The 14,738-nt window shown below is 30.4% G+C and overlaps 1 protein-coding gene across 8 annotated transcripts in view; it reads left to right on the forward strand.

The window, feature by feature from the left end:
- LOC134724854 (uncharacterized) overlaps window positions 1–12,662 on the forward strand; it is a 120,131-nt gene extending 107,469 nt beyond the window's left edge. For all 8 annotated transcript variants that reach the window (XM_063588152.1, XM_063588157.1, XM_063588153.1 and 5 more), the window contains 8 exons: window positions 118–135; window positions 1,270–1,413; window positions 2,148–2,262; window positions 3,247–3,357; window positions 4,271–4,439; window positions 6,145–6,727; window positions 7,670–7,839; window positions 9,058–12,662. In XM_063588152.1, coding sequence (XP_063444222.1) covers window positions 118–135; window positions 1,270–1,413; window positions 2,148–2,262; window positions 3,247–3,357; window positions 4,271–4,439; window positions 6,145–6,727; window positions 7,670–7,839; window positions 9,058–9,059 — 1,312 coding nt within the window. In that variant the 3' untranslated portion in view covers window positions 9,060–12,662. The remainder of the gene's footprint in view (window positions 1–117; window positions 136–1,269; window positions 1,414–2,147; window positions 2,263–3,246; window positions 3,358–4,270; window positions 4,440–6,144; window positions 6,728–7,669; window positions 7,840–9,057) is intronic.
- Window positions 12,663–14,738: the final 2,076 nt, after the last annotated feature.

Consider the following 14,738-nt stretch of genomic DNA (forward strand, 5'->3'; position numbering starts at 1 on the left):
TTTCATCATATTTATTACTTATAATGCACAATAATGACTTTATACTTCGAACAAATTATTGCATGTTGAAAGTATCATTGCAAACTTGCTATATGACATATATTTTTTCCTCCCCAGTCAAGAAATATATATGGAGTAAGTATCAAGGACTGACAACTCTTACTAACAAAAGGGAGTTAACTCATTAGACTTTGTAGTGCAGTGTTTGATTATGTGTTTTGGTCTGCTTTATATTATATATTTTGTAAGCAAAGAAAAATGCTTGCTAATAATGAGGAACGGAAAGTAGTAGCGGAAACACAGTATAATAATCAAGGATACCTAAAACACATAATATATTTAAATGCTGTGAAAGATTTATTATTTCAGTTTTATTTTTATTCACTTTTTATTTCCCATGTTAATTATTTCCTTCTCATCTTGATTTCATTAACACTTTTATTTAGATTATTTTATTATGTATTTACACCGTTTTCTTATCATTTTCACACTTGCTTTTATATTTGAATGCTTTCAAATTTAGAAGTTTTGTTTTTTAACTCCATCACTATATCAAAAATAGGCTTTGGAAATTTACTGGAGTTATTTCTATAAGTATAAAGTGTGGTTAATTTTCTATTAAATTTTTATGATTAAAATCTGAGTGTGACTGTGTATTTAAACTTAACTTTAATATTTCTGGAATTGTTCAAATTTTAATCTAATATCTTTCAAGACAGTAGAAAGTCTTGTTAATATTGACAAGGGTTAAGATTAAAAAAGATATTAGGTATAATTTAGTATGTCTTGTCTGTCATGGTTATATAGTTTCGTTGGAACTAATCCTAGTCCATTTGTACGTCAGTATGTCTCGTTATTACAAATTGAGTTGGCTTCTGTAAGGTAAAGCATGCATCTACATTTTAATTAACCTTAATTGTCATGTTTGGTCAGGAATAACAAAACAACATTTCATCATAACTGTTAAAGCCCTTAATGAAAGATTTTGGATAATCTCCCCTTAGAAAAAAAGTATGATCCAATTTTTGGTCTCTTAAAATATATGTTTTTAAGTTTTATACAAATTGTGTTTGATATATGTTTTGCTAGATATAAATAGATATATCTCACCTTATACCAATTGTTGTTTAAATACCTTTTATTTTGCATATGTTATATATGTTTTCTTCATTTTATCTGTCATCAATTTATTTATTTTGTTCACTTATTTATTAATGTCTGTTTTGCATTAATGAGACAATCCAATAAATATTTGACTTATTTTTTTAGCGCTGCCCAAAAATCTCCCATCCCAGCTGATCGCTTTGAAGAACCAATCAGTGGATACAATACAGTACCAGCTGATAGACGCAGAGGCTTTAAAATCCATGGCAAAGCTAAAGCTGTTTATAATTTTAATGCTCAAAATCCTAGGTGGGTATAGCTTTGAACTTTAGATGTTGTAAAGGGTTTTCTGGTGAAATATAAAGCTTCTTGCAAAAAGGCTCTTGTAATATAAATGTTGATTGAGAAAAAAAAGTATATGTGATTCTATGGAGGCACATTTTTGGAGCCCCACCATAAAAAAATAAGAAAAAAGATGTAAGGTTGTTGTTGGAACCCATAGTTATTTAACATTGAGAATGGAATTGGAGAATGTGTCAAAGAGACAACAGCCTGACCAAAGTAAAAAAAACAACCTACGACCACCAATCAGTCTTCAATACAGCCAGAAAATTCTGAAACTGGAGGTTGACTACAGCTGGTCCCTAAACAAAAATGTGTACTTATTCAGTACAAATGGACATCACAATAAATGCATGTGCCTTGATAGACCTTCAGATAAGGTTTCTTTAAAATGACAGAAAACTATAATTACTAGAAGAAATACTGTGGATTCATTTATTTTCGTGGGTACCAATTTTCGTGGTTTGAAGAAAACATACATATTCATGGATATTTAATTTCGTTGTTTTTGCAAAGTCTACACTCATTCCTTTAGAAAATTTGTAATTCGTTGAACATTTGAATTTGTGGTTCTCATGTACCCACGAAATCCACAAACATTAGTATCCAACGAATATTAATGAATCCACAGTACAGTTCAATTGTAGTGATGAATATATACTGGAATTTAAGATACATAATTGTTTCTTATTGTTTTTCAGAGAATTGTCGTTTAGGAAAGGTGATATAATATATTTACTAAGACAGATAGATAAGAATTGGTTTGAAGGAGAAAGATATGGACGATCTGGATTATTCCCTGTTAATTATGTTGAGGTTTGTATATAAAGTTTATTGTTCAATATCATTCAACCCTTTCCACCATTGAAACTTTTTTTTTTTGCATACTTGATTCTCATAGGATTTTTTAATAAAATGCTTGACATATGCTTCAAAGTATTAAGGCATTGCTAAAAACAAACATTTCATCAAATAAATTTAAGTCAGATATTCCTATGATATTCCTTTTCATATTTGATACAAATTTGATTAAGTCTACTGCAGACACTTTGTAGTCAAAGTGTTTCAACTGAGGTACTACACAGGCATCAAAAGGCGTCACTATGGAGTAAGGGGTGGAGTCAAAAGGCGTCATTATGGAGGAGAGCTTTTAACGAAAATCATTGAAAAAATTAAGTGAAAGCAGTAAGAGAAACAAGATATAGACAAGTTATAAAAGAGGAACAAAATGAATGTCACATTTCTCTGAAATGACTATTACAATTGTAAATTTTTAGTCAGTTAAATAGTTGTAGTATATTTTATAAAAGGTTTAGTAAACAAAAATAAAACCATGAGGCAAAACATAAGTTTCTTTCAATTTACTTAATCTTAAAGACAAAATATAAACAAAGTGTCACTATATACTGCTGGTCAACTGGGAATTGTGTTTAACACTTGTCTATTTGTTCTTTTGTACATCCTTAAATTGATATATGTTCTCTAACTACATTTTGCCTTATGTTTTTTAAATGTTATGAAACTTAAATGCTTATCACCAAACACAGATTTTAATTTATGGTGTCATAACTTTTTAATAATTCTAGAGTTATGTCCCTGTATATATTGAAAAAATGACTGAGTTTTCTGAGTTACATGCAAAAGGGTTGGCAAGGGGGATGTTTGTCCCTTTCACACATTCTATTTTTGTGTCAATTATAGTTTCAATATACAATTGCAAAGAAAAATGGTGTAACTTATTCATGTACAGCAGAAAGAATTAAAAATATTGAATAACATGTATTTTATTTACCATTAAAGGTGTTAACATCAATAGAGGAAGCACACACTGCTGCCCAGCAGGCAGAGGGCCAAGCAAGGGTCAGATATAACTTTACTGCCCAGACAGGAGTGGAATTAACATTACGCAAGGTAAATTAGAAAAAAAAAGAATTTGTTGATGTGAAGAAGAAAATAGTTAAAAAGTGCTATAGGAAAGATAAGCCAACTTATAAAACCAAATATCAACTACTATCAATTTATTCTAAAGGAGTATATAAGTAGATGATTTATTTATAAAACAGAAAATACAGTAAAGAGTTTTTAATTTAATCATGAAAATACAGAAGGTGTCACACACTGGTCACTAAAGGTGTCACACACTGGTCACTAAAGGTGTCACTCACTGGTCACTAAGCTGATAATACCCTCGTAGATTGACCAGCAGCTGCACTGACCTAGTAATAGAAATGTCATTGTATGATACTAATTTCAAAAGAGAGGGAAAAGATATTAAAGAGACATTCTAACTCATAAGTTGAAAATAAACTGACAATGCCATAGCAAAAATAGAAAAAGACTAAAAGACAAACAACAGTACACAAAAACCAACATAGAAAACTAAAGAATTAGCAACATGTACCCCACCAAAAACCAGAGATGATCTCAGGTGCTCCTGAAGGGTAAGTAGATCCTGCTCCACGACTGACATCTTTCATGTTGCTAATGTGAACGATCCTGGCGATAAGTCAAATTCAATGGGTCACATTTAATAGTACATTGAAGATGAAATACTGTGAATTCATCATTATTTGTTGAATACCAATTTTCATGGGTTTCGTTGGTACAGGTGAGCAAAGAATTAAAAATGTTTAACGAATATCATATTTTTAATAGACCTTGTATACAAAGATTGGCAAAACCACGGAATCAAATACCCGAGAATATGCAAGTTTTCAGTATTCCACGAAAATTGATACCCACGAAAATAAATGAATCCATAGTAATTGCTGATCCGTACTAATTCTTAGAAAGCTTACATTTCTGAATGGTTTTTTTTATTTAGGGTGATATAGTAACATTATTACGATCGGTAGATGAAAATTGGTATGAAGGTCGAGTAGGAAACAAACAGGGTATCTTCCCCAGATCTTACATAGAAGTGATATTTGATCCATCAACACCATTAGTGACACCAGCGCCATCTGTTATCACGACACCTATGACAGGTAGAGGTGATTATCCGCTATCTTATTCTCTGCATCTTTTTCTTGTCTTGCTGTTTTCTACCTGTTTATTTATTTGTTCACTTTGATGTGCAAATATTACATCACAATTTTGTTTGGGTTACATATTGTTTCTTATTGCATATTAGTACATTGGCAAACTTTATATATTAAATGGAAAAAAGAAACTTTTTGATTAAGAAGTTATTGTGAAAATATTGAGTTTGAATATGATTTATTTCGCCAGTCATCTTTGAAAAATTTAGTATTTGGATAATGAAAATAAAGGTATAAAATTATCTGTAATTGAAATAGTTAATGTATAGTTTGCCAATGTCAATTATGTTTTGCTTACTTTGACCAAGTACCTGCATGATTTCATTTATTATTATATGTGCATTTTTGTTAATATGGAATTTAAATCTAAATATTTTTAAACTGTTAAATCTGTTACAGTATTTTTATCAACTGCTTAGGTTACAGTAGTTATATTCTTTAATTTTGTTTTGGACGAGGAAATAGAATTTAAAGATAAAAAGTCTATTGAATTTAATTTACATTTGAACCTAGAGCTAGGATGCATGTTCCTTAAAGATGACACATACACTCATAATATTCCAATATTTACATCTCATGATTTATTTATAACATCAAGACTCGTTAACAACAACAATGATAAGATAGTTTTGCAAAGTGAAACAAAAATTTTTATAGCTAAAGACGGGATATAACAAACAAAAAAGAAAGGGAATTTTATAAATATAAAGCGAATATGTGTTCCATGTGTAAACTTGTACAAATGATAACATTGATAATGGGAATGGGAAATATGCCAAAGTGACAGCAAACCAACCAAAGAGCAGAAAACAGCTGAAAGCAACAAATTGGTCTTCAACACACCAGAGATGGGTTTCAGCTGCTCCCTAAACAAAAATGTGTACTAGTTAGGTGAAAATATTGATTTTTCTGTTTTGTTCAAAATCAAAATTAGCAGTTTGTTAAACAAACATGCACTTGCTATTAGTTAAAAATACTAGGATTCCATTTCATTTTACATATTGAAAAACATATTTACATCTAACAAAGATTTATACAAAGAGATATGTATGGGTCTAAAAAAACAAAGCAAAATAAATAGAATGGCACAAATAAGTATACAGGATCTACAATGTATCATGTTATTTAGAAGTGGAGAGAATTGGGTATATTTTAATGAGACTACAAACTGACAACACCAAAAAAAGACTTCCAGAAAACAACAGACAAGTCAGTGTCTATCAATATGTCAAGCTGTTATTGGACATGAGTCTGAAGAAGTTAAAAATGTATTTTTTTAAAATACACAAATTGAGAGAATGGGAGACAACCAATTTTGTTTAAACAAAGTCAAAATATATTAGGATTTATAAGCCTTTACATCTTGTTATAATTAAATCAGGGTCTCATGCCCTTCTTTATGAAAATGTAAAAAAAGAAATGACTAATGTAAAAGTACTACCATGCAGCATTAGTGGTGGATTATATGAAACATATTCCCTTATTTCATAAACATGATCTGTAAACTAGATATTGACCACCTTTGTCAATGGAAAATATGATTTTTAGATCTCCATTTTCTTTTTTTGGTTGGGTTGTCATCTCTTTGACACACTCCCCATTTCTATTCTCAATTTTACTGTATAATATGTGGTATGTTATAATTCTAATGTTACAGGTACCCCTGAAATGTTATCACCATCTGGTTACGATGCACCAACGCCTCCTCCTCAACCGTCTCCACGAGCTTTCTCACCCCGATCGTCAGCTTTTCAACATCATCAACAACGTCAGTTTAGTCCACAACAACAGGGCATAAGTCCTCATCAACAGACATTAAGCCCACAACAACAGGGCATGAGCCCTCATCAACAATCATTTAGCCCTCAACAGCAAGGCCTTAGTCCTCATCAACAAACATTTAGTGCATCCCAACAAGGATTAAATTCACATCAGCCAGCATTCAGTCCACAGAGATCAAATTTTACCTCACCACGTTACGATGGCCCACAACAACGAATGGAAGATGGCCCGGTTCGTATAAATGGATACTCACAGTATAATGGAGATTATAATGGTTCTCCGCCACATCAAGGACAACAACAACAAGGTCGCCCACGACAAAGTCCAACGATAGGAAGGAAACAGTTTGTGTCTAATGGACCGTCATACCCACCTAGTGCCAATATAAACTATAATGTAGAAACAAACAATAATGAAATCAGAAATAAAGTGCCAGATGACGATTTAGCGTTGTGTAGGTTAGTACAAATCGTGAACTTATAATTCTGAGTTGTTTCCCTTGTAGCATATACAAGCTGTAGTAAGTTATAAAAATGTATCTTTCAAAAACTTAAGTGGTTGCTCAACACATAAACTAAAATTAATTTGGCTCGTTTAATTTTCCTGAAATTTTGACAAAGTATTAACTTTGAACCTTTGACAAAAATTTTAAAGTTTCAAAAAAATTGAACCAACCATTTAATCAGAAAAAATACACTGGTTATATTGCAGTTTGACAAAAAATTATTTTGATCATTGAGAAGCTTAATATTCCCTTAACAACACAACATCATTAAAACGTTCTGCTGATTTTACCTTTATCTCCCTGTAGTCTTAGATACCACCTTAAACCATAGATTTATTTTACCTTTAACAAGAAGGACATATGGATAAGAACTTATTAGTTCTCTCATTGTCATTGGAATCCACTAGTTATATTGGTACCTCAAATAAAAAAAATTAAACACTTTAAAATGTAGAAATAAATATGAAATTGACTACTTTTGAAAGCAGTAAATTATTGGTGCTTTTAGAAAAGCAAATTGCAAGAATCTCTTTGTACTTATACATGTTTTTCTTTTAATTCTCAATTCTGGTGATGAATCAAAAAAGCATGCACAACTACACAACACAAATACAGATTATTGTCAGCATATTTTCTTTGTGTTTTTCTGATTGATGAAGTAGCAACTTTCAAATGACTTGATGTCCTCAAATAAAAAAAATACATTGTTGTGATTCATATTCAAAACGATACTATGAGATAAAAAAAAAGATGAGAACTAACCATCAAGTTATATATCACAGGAATCATAGATATTTTTGATCTGACAAATTTTATTTTGAGAAACCTTGATTTAAGTAAACTTTAAATGCTATAATAGTGCTAAAATGTAATATTAATAACTTTCTATTTTCAGATATAGGGCAGTTTTTGCGTATAGGCCACAGAATGATGATGAACTAGAACTTTTAGAAGGAGATGAAGTTTACGTGATGGAGAAATGTGACGATGGTTGGTATGTGGGGACATCAAACAGGACGGCTATGTTTGGTACTTTCCCAGGAAATTATGTACAATTAATTCAATGTGAGTTTATGTCACTGTGTCACACAGCTATCTGCTGAATAACACTTGTCTGTGTCCACACTTTTTGCGGCATGAGTATTTTGCATGGTGTATTTTTAAATTTGGATTGATTTATATTGCTAGATTCTTCTGAATTTTTGAGGTTTTATTCTTCTTCAATTTAAATTAAAAAAATTGGTAAATCATTATTGTGCAGTTGGTGGTAAAAAATTGTGTTAAACTATTGCACCAATAAAGTGTTTTATCATAAACATACAGCCAACTTATATGATAAAATTAAGAATGGACATGGGTAATTTGTCAAAGAGACAACAACCCGACCAAAGAGCATATAACAGCCAAAAGCCACTTCAATGACCATTTAAGATTTTTAAAAAATCTTTTGTAATATACAATTAAAATCACACAAGAACATTAAAACCAGTGAATTTATTACAATATAAACTTGAATCCTGAGATGCCTTACAGACTTGTGTCTGACTTAGAATTAGTATTCTTAAATTCTCTGAACAAATGCCTTAAATGTAACAGTTAAAGTTCCATAACTTTAGAATAACAAACCTGAAAATAGGGGAGCTTCAATTCACCTATCATCACAATAATTAGAAGTTAGAATAAAAATCAAACCAGGAATTAGGGGTGGGGGCTGTTGCCTTAAATCTAACTGTGCTAATGTTGTCTTTATATTACATGAGAATTGGTTTAAGCAAATTTGAGTTTTTCTATAAAGTGTTGGCAATTCGCCGTTTCAGAATCTAATGCTTCCTGCGTAATATTTTCAAAAGAGCACACCAAAACGTCCTGATTGGTTAAAAATGTTATAAACAATGGAAATTTCACAAATGATGTGATGTTATTTTTATTTTGGGGTACTAACAATGAAATTACCCATAGTCCTTTAGATTCTGTAACGGCCAATTGACAGACAGATGAATTTACAAACAGAGAGGAGAACGGTATATACCTTCTTCAATGGGCATATAAAAAAATCATACATTTTGTATTAGTCAAACAATGTCTGCACTTACACACACAGTTTGGTTCAAACCATTCATCCTGGAGTGATATGCCCTGAAAGTTGTGGCCTTCTTCCATCAAAATGATTGTTTCAAACAATATTTTATAAGAATATTCATTTAAGTCATAATCAAAAGCAATTCTCAAACTATTTATCAGAAGTATAATTTATTGTTATTTAACTTGTTTCTTCTATTTTAGGACGAATCAGAATCTACTGTAGACCTGGTTATAGAAGTGAATAAAAGACTCCATAATCACAGGAGTATAAAATGTAACAAGTCCCAAGCATCACGCCAAAGCCACAGTGACAAAGGACACTTTACAATGGCTGCTAGAGATTGCATCATCAACTATTTATAGCCATCTATTTATAGCCACACAAATAAAATGCATTTAGATAGACAAAAGCTGCATGTTACAAATAATGTGTTCATCAACGTGTACAAATTATCATTTATCAGCAGATTTAGTAGAAGAACAAAATGGACGCAAGGTTTTTTTTTTAATTTAAATTATTTCCATTATAACAAGGGTTTGTTTGTTTGTTTATGTCTTGATTTTTTAACATTTCATCCTGTTATAAATTTCATTAGCTATTTATGGATCATTTAAATGTGTATATGTTTGTTGTCTGGGTTGAAAACCCAAATTTCCAATATAGGAAGCTCATTATGCAGAAAATTTGACAATCTGACAATTACTTACTAAATATTTTGGATTGAAATAAGACAATTGAGACAATACCAAATAAAAAAACCATTAAATTCAAAGCATACTCAAACTTGAATTGAAACAACATGGTTTGACTCCATCAGTTCAATTGAACTTTTAATAATTGATTGTTTAAAATTAAATTTAGCAATGCTGTACTTTTTTTTAACCATAATGACTTCTTTGATGGAAATTTGGGACTTCAGTTCCCTTTTAATGTTGTACTTTTCGAAATTATTACATGTACAACAATGGTAAAGGGGTTCTCGTGTGTATGTCGTACAAATGATACAATTAGACATTCATTATAGGACTCTGTCGCTAGTATGTTGTACATTTCTGCAGGGAGAAACATGTCCGTGTCTTTTCATTCAATTTCGTAAAGTTTAATTAGGGAATGTTTTATTAGATATATCATTTTTTTGTATTTATTGTTGCTTGAAACTTTTATAAAAATCATGAATTTTCGTACCTAATTTTAACCTTTTCCCGCATTAGATACATCATAGTTTAAAAAATGATAATAATTTTCTATAAAAACTTTTTAAATCATACAAAAGTATATGATTAACTTTTTACCTCATGGGTAGTTCTGTATTTGGCTTTTGCGGCCTTGATAATAATCTTCCCAATATTTTGTCTCTGTTTGTTTCAGTTTCTTTTTGTAGTTAATAAAAGCCACATAGCGAACAAATGTTGTTTTTTCTTCTTTTAACCAGTTCATGTAAACAGAGAAGAAAAGAAACTGAACAAAATTTCCCTCATAAAAGTTGTAATGAGAACCTAGTTATATTTTCATGATATAAATATTGAGATTTTTTAATTGATCAAAAGAGGACAATTATCTCATTTATATTTTGTATATTTCTAAATTTAATTGTAACAATCATGGAGGCTGATTTGATGCTTTAAGTTTTAAAACAGTCCAGATCTGATTTGTTAACAACTATCTACCTGAATCTGATTTATAGAACTTTATAAATATCAAGTCTAGTACCAATGGTACATATTATCCTTACGATTTTAAATCAAGACTACCAATTTAGTTTGAAGTTCCAGTCTTTTGTTTAGACATTTAGCAATGTTAGTTGTGGCTTTTATAATAGAAAAAACTAATTATTGTACAAATAGATTTAACGTTCTCAAATCTAATACCGGTGAAATTTTCCTCCCAATAAAATTTTGGGACAATTATTTTAAAATCCAAATATAACAAATGTATTTAATCTAGTGAATATTGTTTTTGTTTAATCTGGATAATTTAATATATACATACCAACCAAGAAGACAGGAAAAGAAGTATAACAAGGACATTACTAACGTTTCTTCTGTTTTTGTTTAAGGTGGTACCTAACACTACAGGGAGATAACTCTATAAAATCAGCTAAACGTTTTGATTACGTTGTGTTGTTAAGGGAATATTTAGCTTCTCAATGATTAAAATAAGTGTTTGTCAAACTGCTATATAACCAGTGTATTTTTTCTGATAAAAAAGGTTGGTTCAAATTTTTTGAAATTTTTATATTTTTTTCAAAGGGTCAAAGTAAATACATTGTCAAAATTTTAAGAAAATTAAACGGGCCAAATCAATTTTAGTTAAAGTGTTGGGTACCACCTTAAGTATGCTAAATTAAACTTTTAAAAATCCTCATTACCAAAACTAGTGGCTACTATTGAACAAATAGTTCTGAAAGTGGCATTAAATACCAATAATCAATCACATTACCAAAAGAAACATCAATGAATTATATGAATTAGTCCATATACCAAAAGTTGTGACTTGTATTTTAAGGTTAACTTATTGATTTAAAATATTATAAAATTTTAGTATGCATGCTTTAAATGTAACTGACTTACTCTACTTGTTAATGTTTTGTTGCATCTGAATAATATTCTACAACAGATTGTTGGGGTCAATTTTTAACTCAAAATTGATTGCTTTCAAAACTTTGTACTAACTTACGTTGTATATTATGTACATAACTTGATACCTGTACATAATCCTACCCTATATAATTATGTCCCTTTAATCCTGATGTGATATTTATTTGATGTATTAAAGGTATAGATTTTATAATTCTACAAATAAAAGTTCAGACGTTTATGTATGGCAGGTACATATACATGTATATGCAATGGTTATTTATAATGTATCCTAGTTTCAGTGTTGTTTCTATTTATAACTGTGTCATTTAAATGGAGCTTTTTTTTTGTTTCTTATTAAAATTTGAATGAAGTCTTGTCTGCCTGATAGTGCCTTTTCTTTGTAGAAGAGTTAGGTTATGAATTATGTTTTTAGTTCACTTATTTCTGTCAACCGACTATGGTATAATTAGAGAAATGAAACAGTAAATTACATCTAGGAAATGTACAAGCTCAAATTTCACTACAGTGCAAATATATATTTTCTGATTTTTCCAAGATAAATTTTGACATAATTTCGGAAAAAAGATAAAAATTCAGTTAAAATTTTAAAAATTCTTTTGTTTTCTGTCAATTAAGGTCAAACTTTGTGCCATAAAACTCTGTCTCCAACACATTATTTTGGAATTCAAGAACAACATGATATATCATTTAATCTGATGGTTTGTTTCTAGTCACTTTCAAATGTCAATCAATTCATACAAATCGTAGTTATGTACGGAAATGAAATTCATTACAAAAAACATTCTAAAAATAATCAGCCCTATCAAATCTTTCAATTCTTCAGCAATACAAAGTTTAGAGTGGAATGACTAATAAACAATTTCCATATAACTATTGAATATGTTTAGGTTTTTATATTGTCAATAAGATTGTTTGAAATCTGACAAATAATTTTGATAGCTATTAATGTAGAAAGAGAGAACTTGATATTATGCTCACAGAATCTATGGTTGTTTTTTTAAGACGTTTAGGTTGTGTTAAATTTGTCTGACTTTTGTTATTTTTTAAGTTTCTTTCTGTGCGAGGTTGTGTAAAACAATGATCTAGATAATGACCTTTTTTATGTAGTTAATTTTATCAGATATTCCCTCTTTTCACTTTTTTCATTTGTTTTGTTTCTGCCATAGATTCATTGGTGCATGAAATAAAAATAAATGCCTGTGTTATGTAGTCTTTCTTTTAATCAGCCATTATTATAAAACAAAGCTGGATAAAAACAATATATGTCCCTTGTGATCAACAGTTATTTGTAGCTCACCTGGCCCGAAGGGCTTTTCTCATCACTTGGCGTCCGTCTTAGGCATCTGTCGTTGTCGTCGTTAAATTTTTACATTTTGAACTTCTTCTAGAGAACCACTAAATGGAATGAAACCAAACATAGCATAAATGTTCCTTATGAGATGCTGACCAAGTGTTGTTACTTTGAAGCTGATCCGTCATCCCAGATGGCTGCCAGCGGGTGACTTAGTTTAACATAGGACCCTATGGGAAATGCATACAAATGACTTCTTTTAGAGAACCACTGAAAGGAATGAAACCAAACATAGTATGAATGTTCCTAATGAGATGCTGACCAATTTATCTTTTTTATACGACCGCAAATTTTGAAAAAAATTTCGTCGTATATTGCTATCACGTTGGCGTCGTCGTCGTCGTCGTCGTCGTCGTCGTCCGAATACTTTCAGTTTTCGCACTCTAACTTTAGTAAAAGTGAATATAAATCTATAAAATTTTATCACAAGGTTTATGACCACAAAAGGAAGGTTGGTATTGATTTTGGGAGTTTTGGTCCCAACATTTTAGGAATTAGGGGCCAAAAAGGGCCCAAATAAGCATTTTCTTGGTTTTCGCACTATAACTTTAGTTCAAGTTAATAGAAATCTATGAAATTTTGACACAAGGTTTATGACCACAAAAGAAAGGTTGGGATTGATTTTGGGAGTTTTGGTTTCAATAGTGTAGGAATTAGGGGCCAAAAAAGGGCCCAAATAAGCATTATTCTTGGTTTTCGCACAATAACTTTAGTATTAGTAAATAGAAAATAATGAAATTTATACACAATGTTTATGACCACAAAAGGAAGGTTGGTATTGATTTTGGGAGTTTAGGTCCCAACAGTTTAGGAATTAGGGGCCAAAAAGGGACCCAAATAAGCATTTTTCTTGGTTTTCGCACCATAACTTTAGTATAAGTAAATAGAAATCTATGAAATTTAAACACAAGGTTTATGACCATAAAAGGAAGGTTGGTAATGATTTTGGTAGTTTTGGTCCAAACAGTTTAGGAATAAGGGGCCCAAAGGGTCCAAAATTAAACTTTGTTTGATTTCATCAAAATTGAATAATTGGGGTTCATTGATATGCTGAATCTAACTGTGTATGTAGATTTTTAACTTTTGGTCCCGTTTTCAAATTGGTCTACATTAAGGTCCAAAGGGTCCAAAATTAAACTTCGTTTGATTTTGACAAAAAATTAATCGGTTGGGTTCTTTGATATGCTGAATCTAAAAATGTACTTAGATTCTTGATTATCGGCCCAGTTTTCAAGTTGGTCAAAATCGGGGTCCAAAATTAAACTTTGTTTGATTTCATCAAAAATTGAATAAATGGGGTTCTTTGATATGCCAAATCTAACTGTGTATGTAGATTCCTAATTTTTGGTCTTGTTTTCAAATTGGTCTACATTAAAGTCCAAAGGGTCCAAAATTAAACTTAGTTTGATTTTAACAAAAATTGAAATCTTGGGGTTCTTTGATATGCTGAATCCAAACATGTACTTAGATTTTTGATTCTGGGCCCAGTTTTCAAGTTGGTCCAAATCAGGATCTAAAATTATCATATTAAGTTTTGTGCAATAGCCAGTCTTTTCAATTGCACAGTATTGCGCAATGGCAAGAAATATCTTATTGCAAAATATTGTGAAATAGCAATTTTGTTTTTAATTAGAGTTATCTTTCTTTGTCCAGAATAGTAAGCAAGAAATATCTAATTGTAAGATTTTTTTTTTATCTGGAGTTATCTTTCTTTGTCCTGAATCAACTTAAATCTTTGTTATATATACAATATACAATGTATATTCACTTTTTACTACCAACTGATAAATTAAAATAATCTTTACCATTCAGTGATATCAAGCATTTTTTTTACATCTTAATATTTTATGATGTATTTAAATGAGTAGTAATTGTTGCAAACTCCATTAGAAATTTTAATTGAGATTAGTTTTGGAATAAGGGAAAGGGG

The sequence above is a fragment of the Mytilus trossulus genome, chromosome 7, assembly GCF_036588685.1.
Source record: "Mytilus trossulus isolate FHL-02 chromosome 7, PNRI_Mtr1.1.1.hap1, whole genome shotgun sequence".
Lineage (NCBI taxonomy): Eukaryota > Metazoa > Mollusca > Bivalvia > Mytilida > Mytilidae > Mytilus > Mytilus trossulus.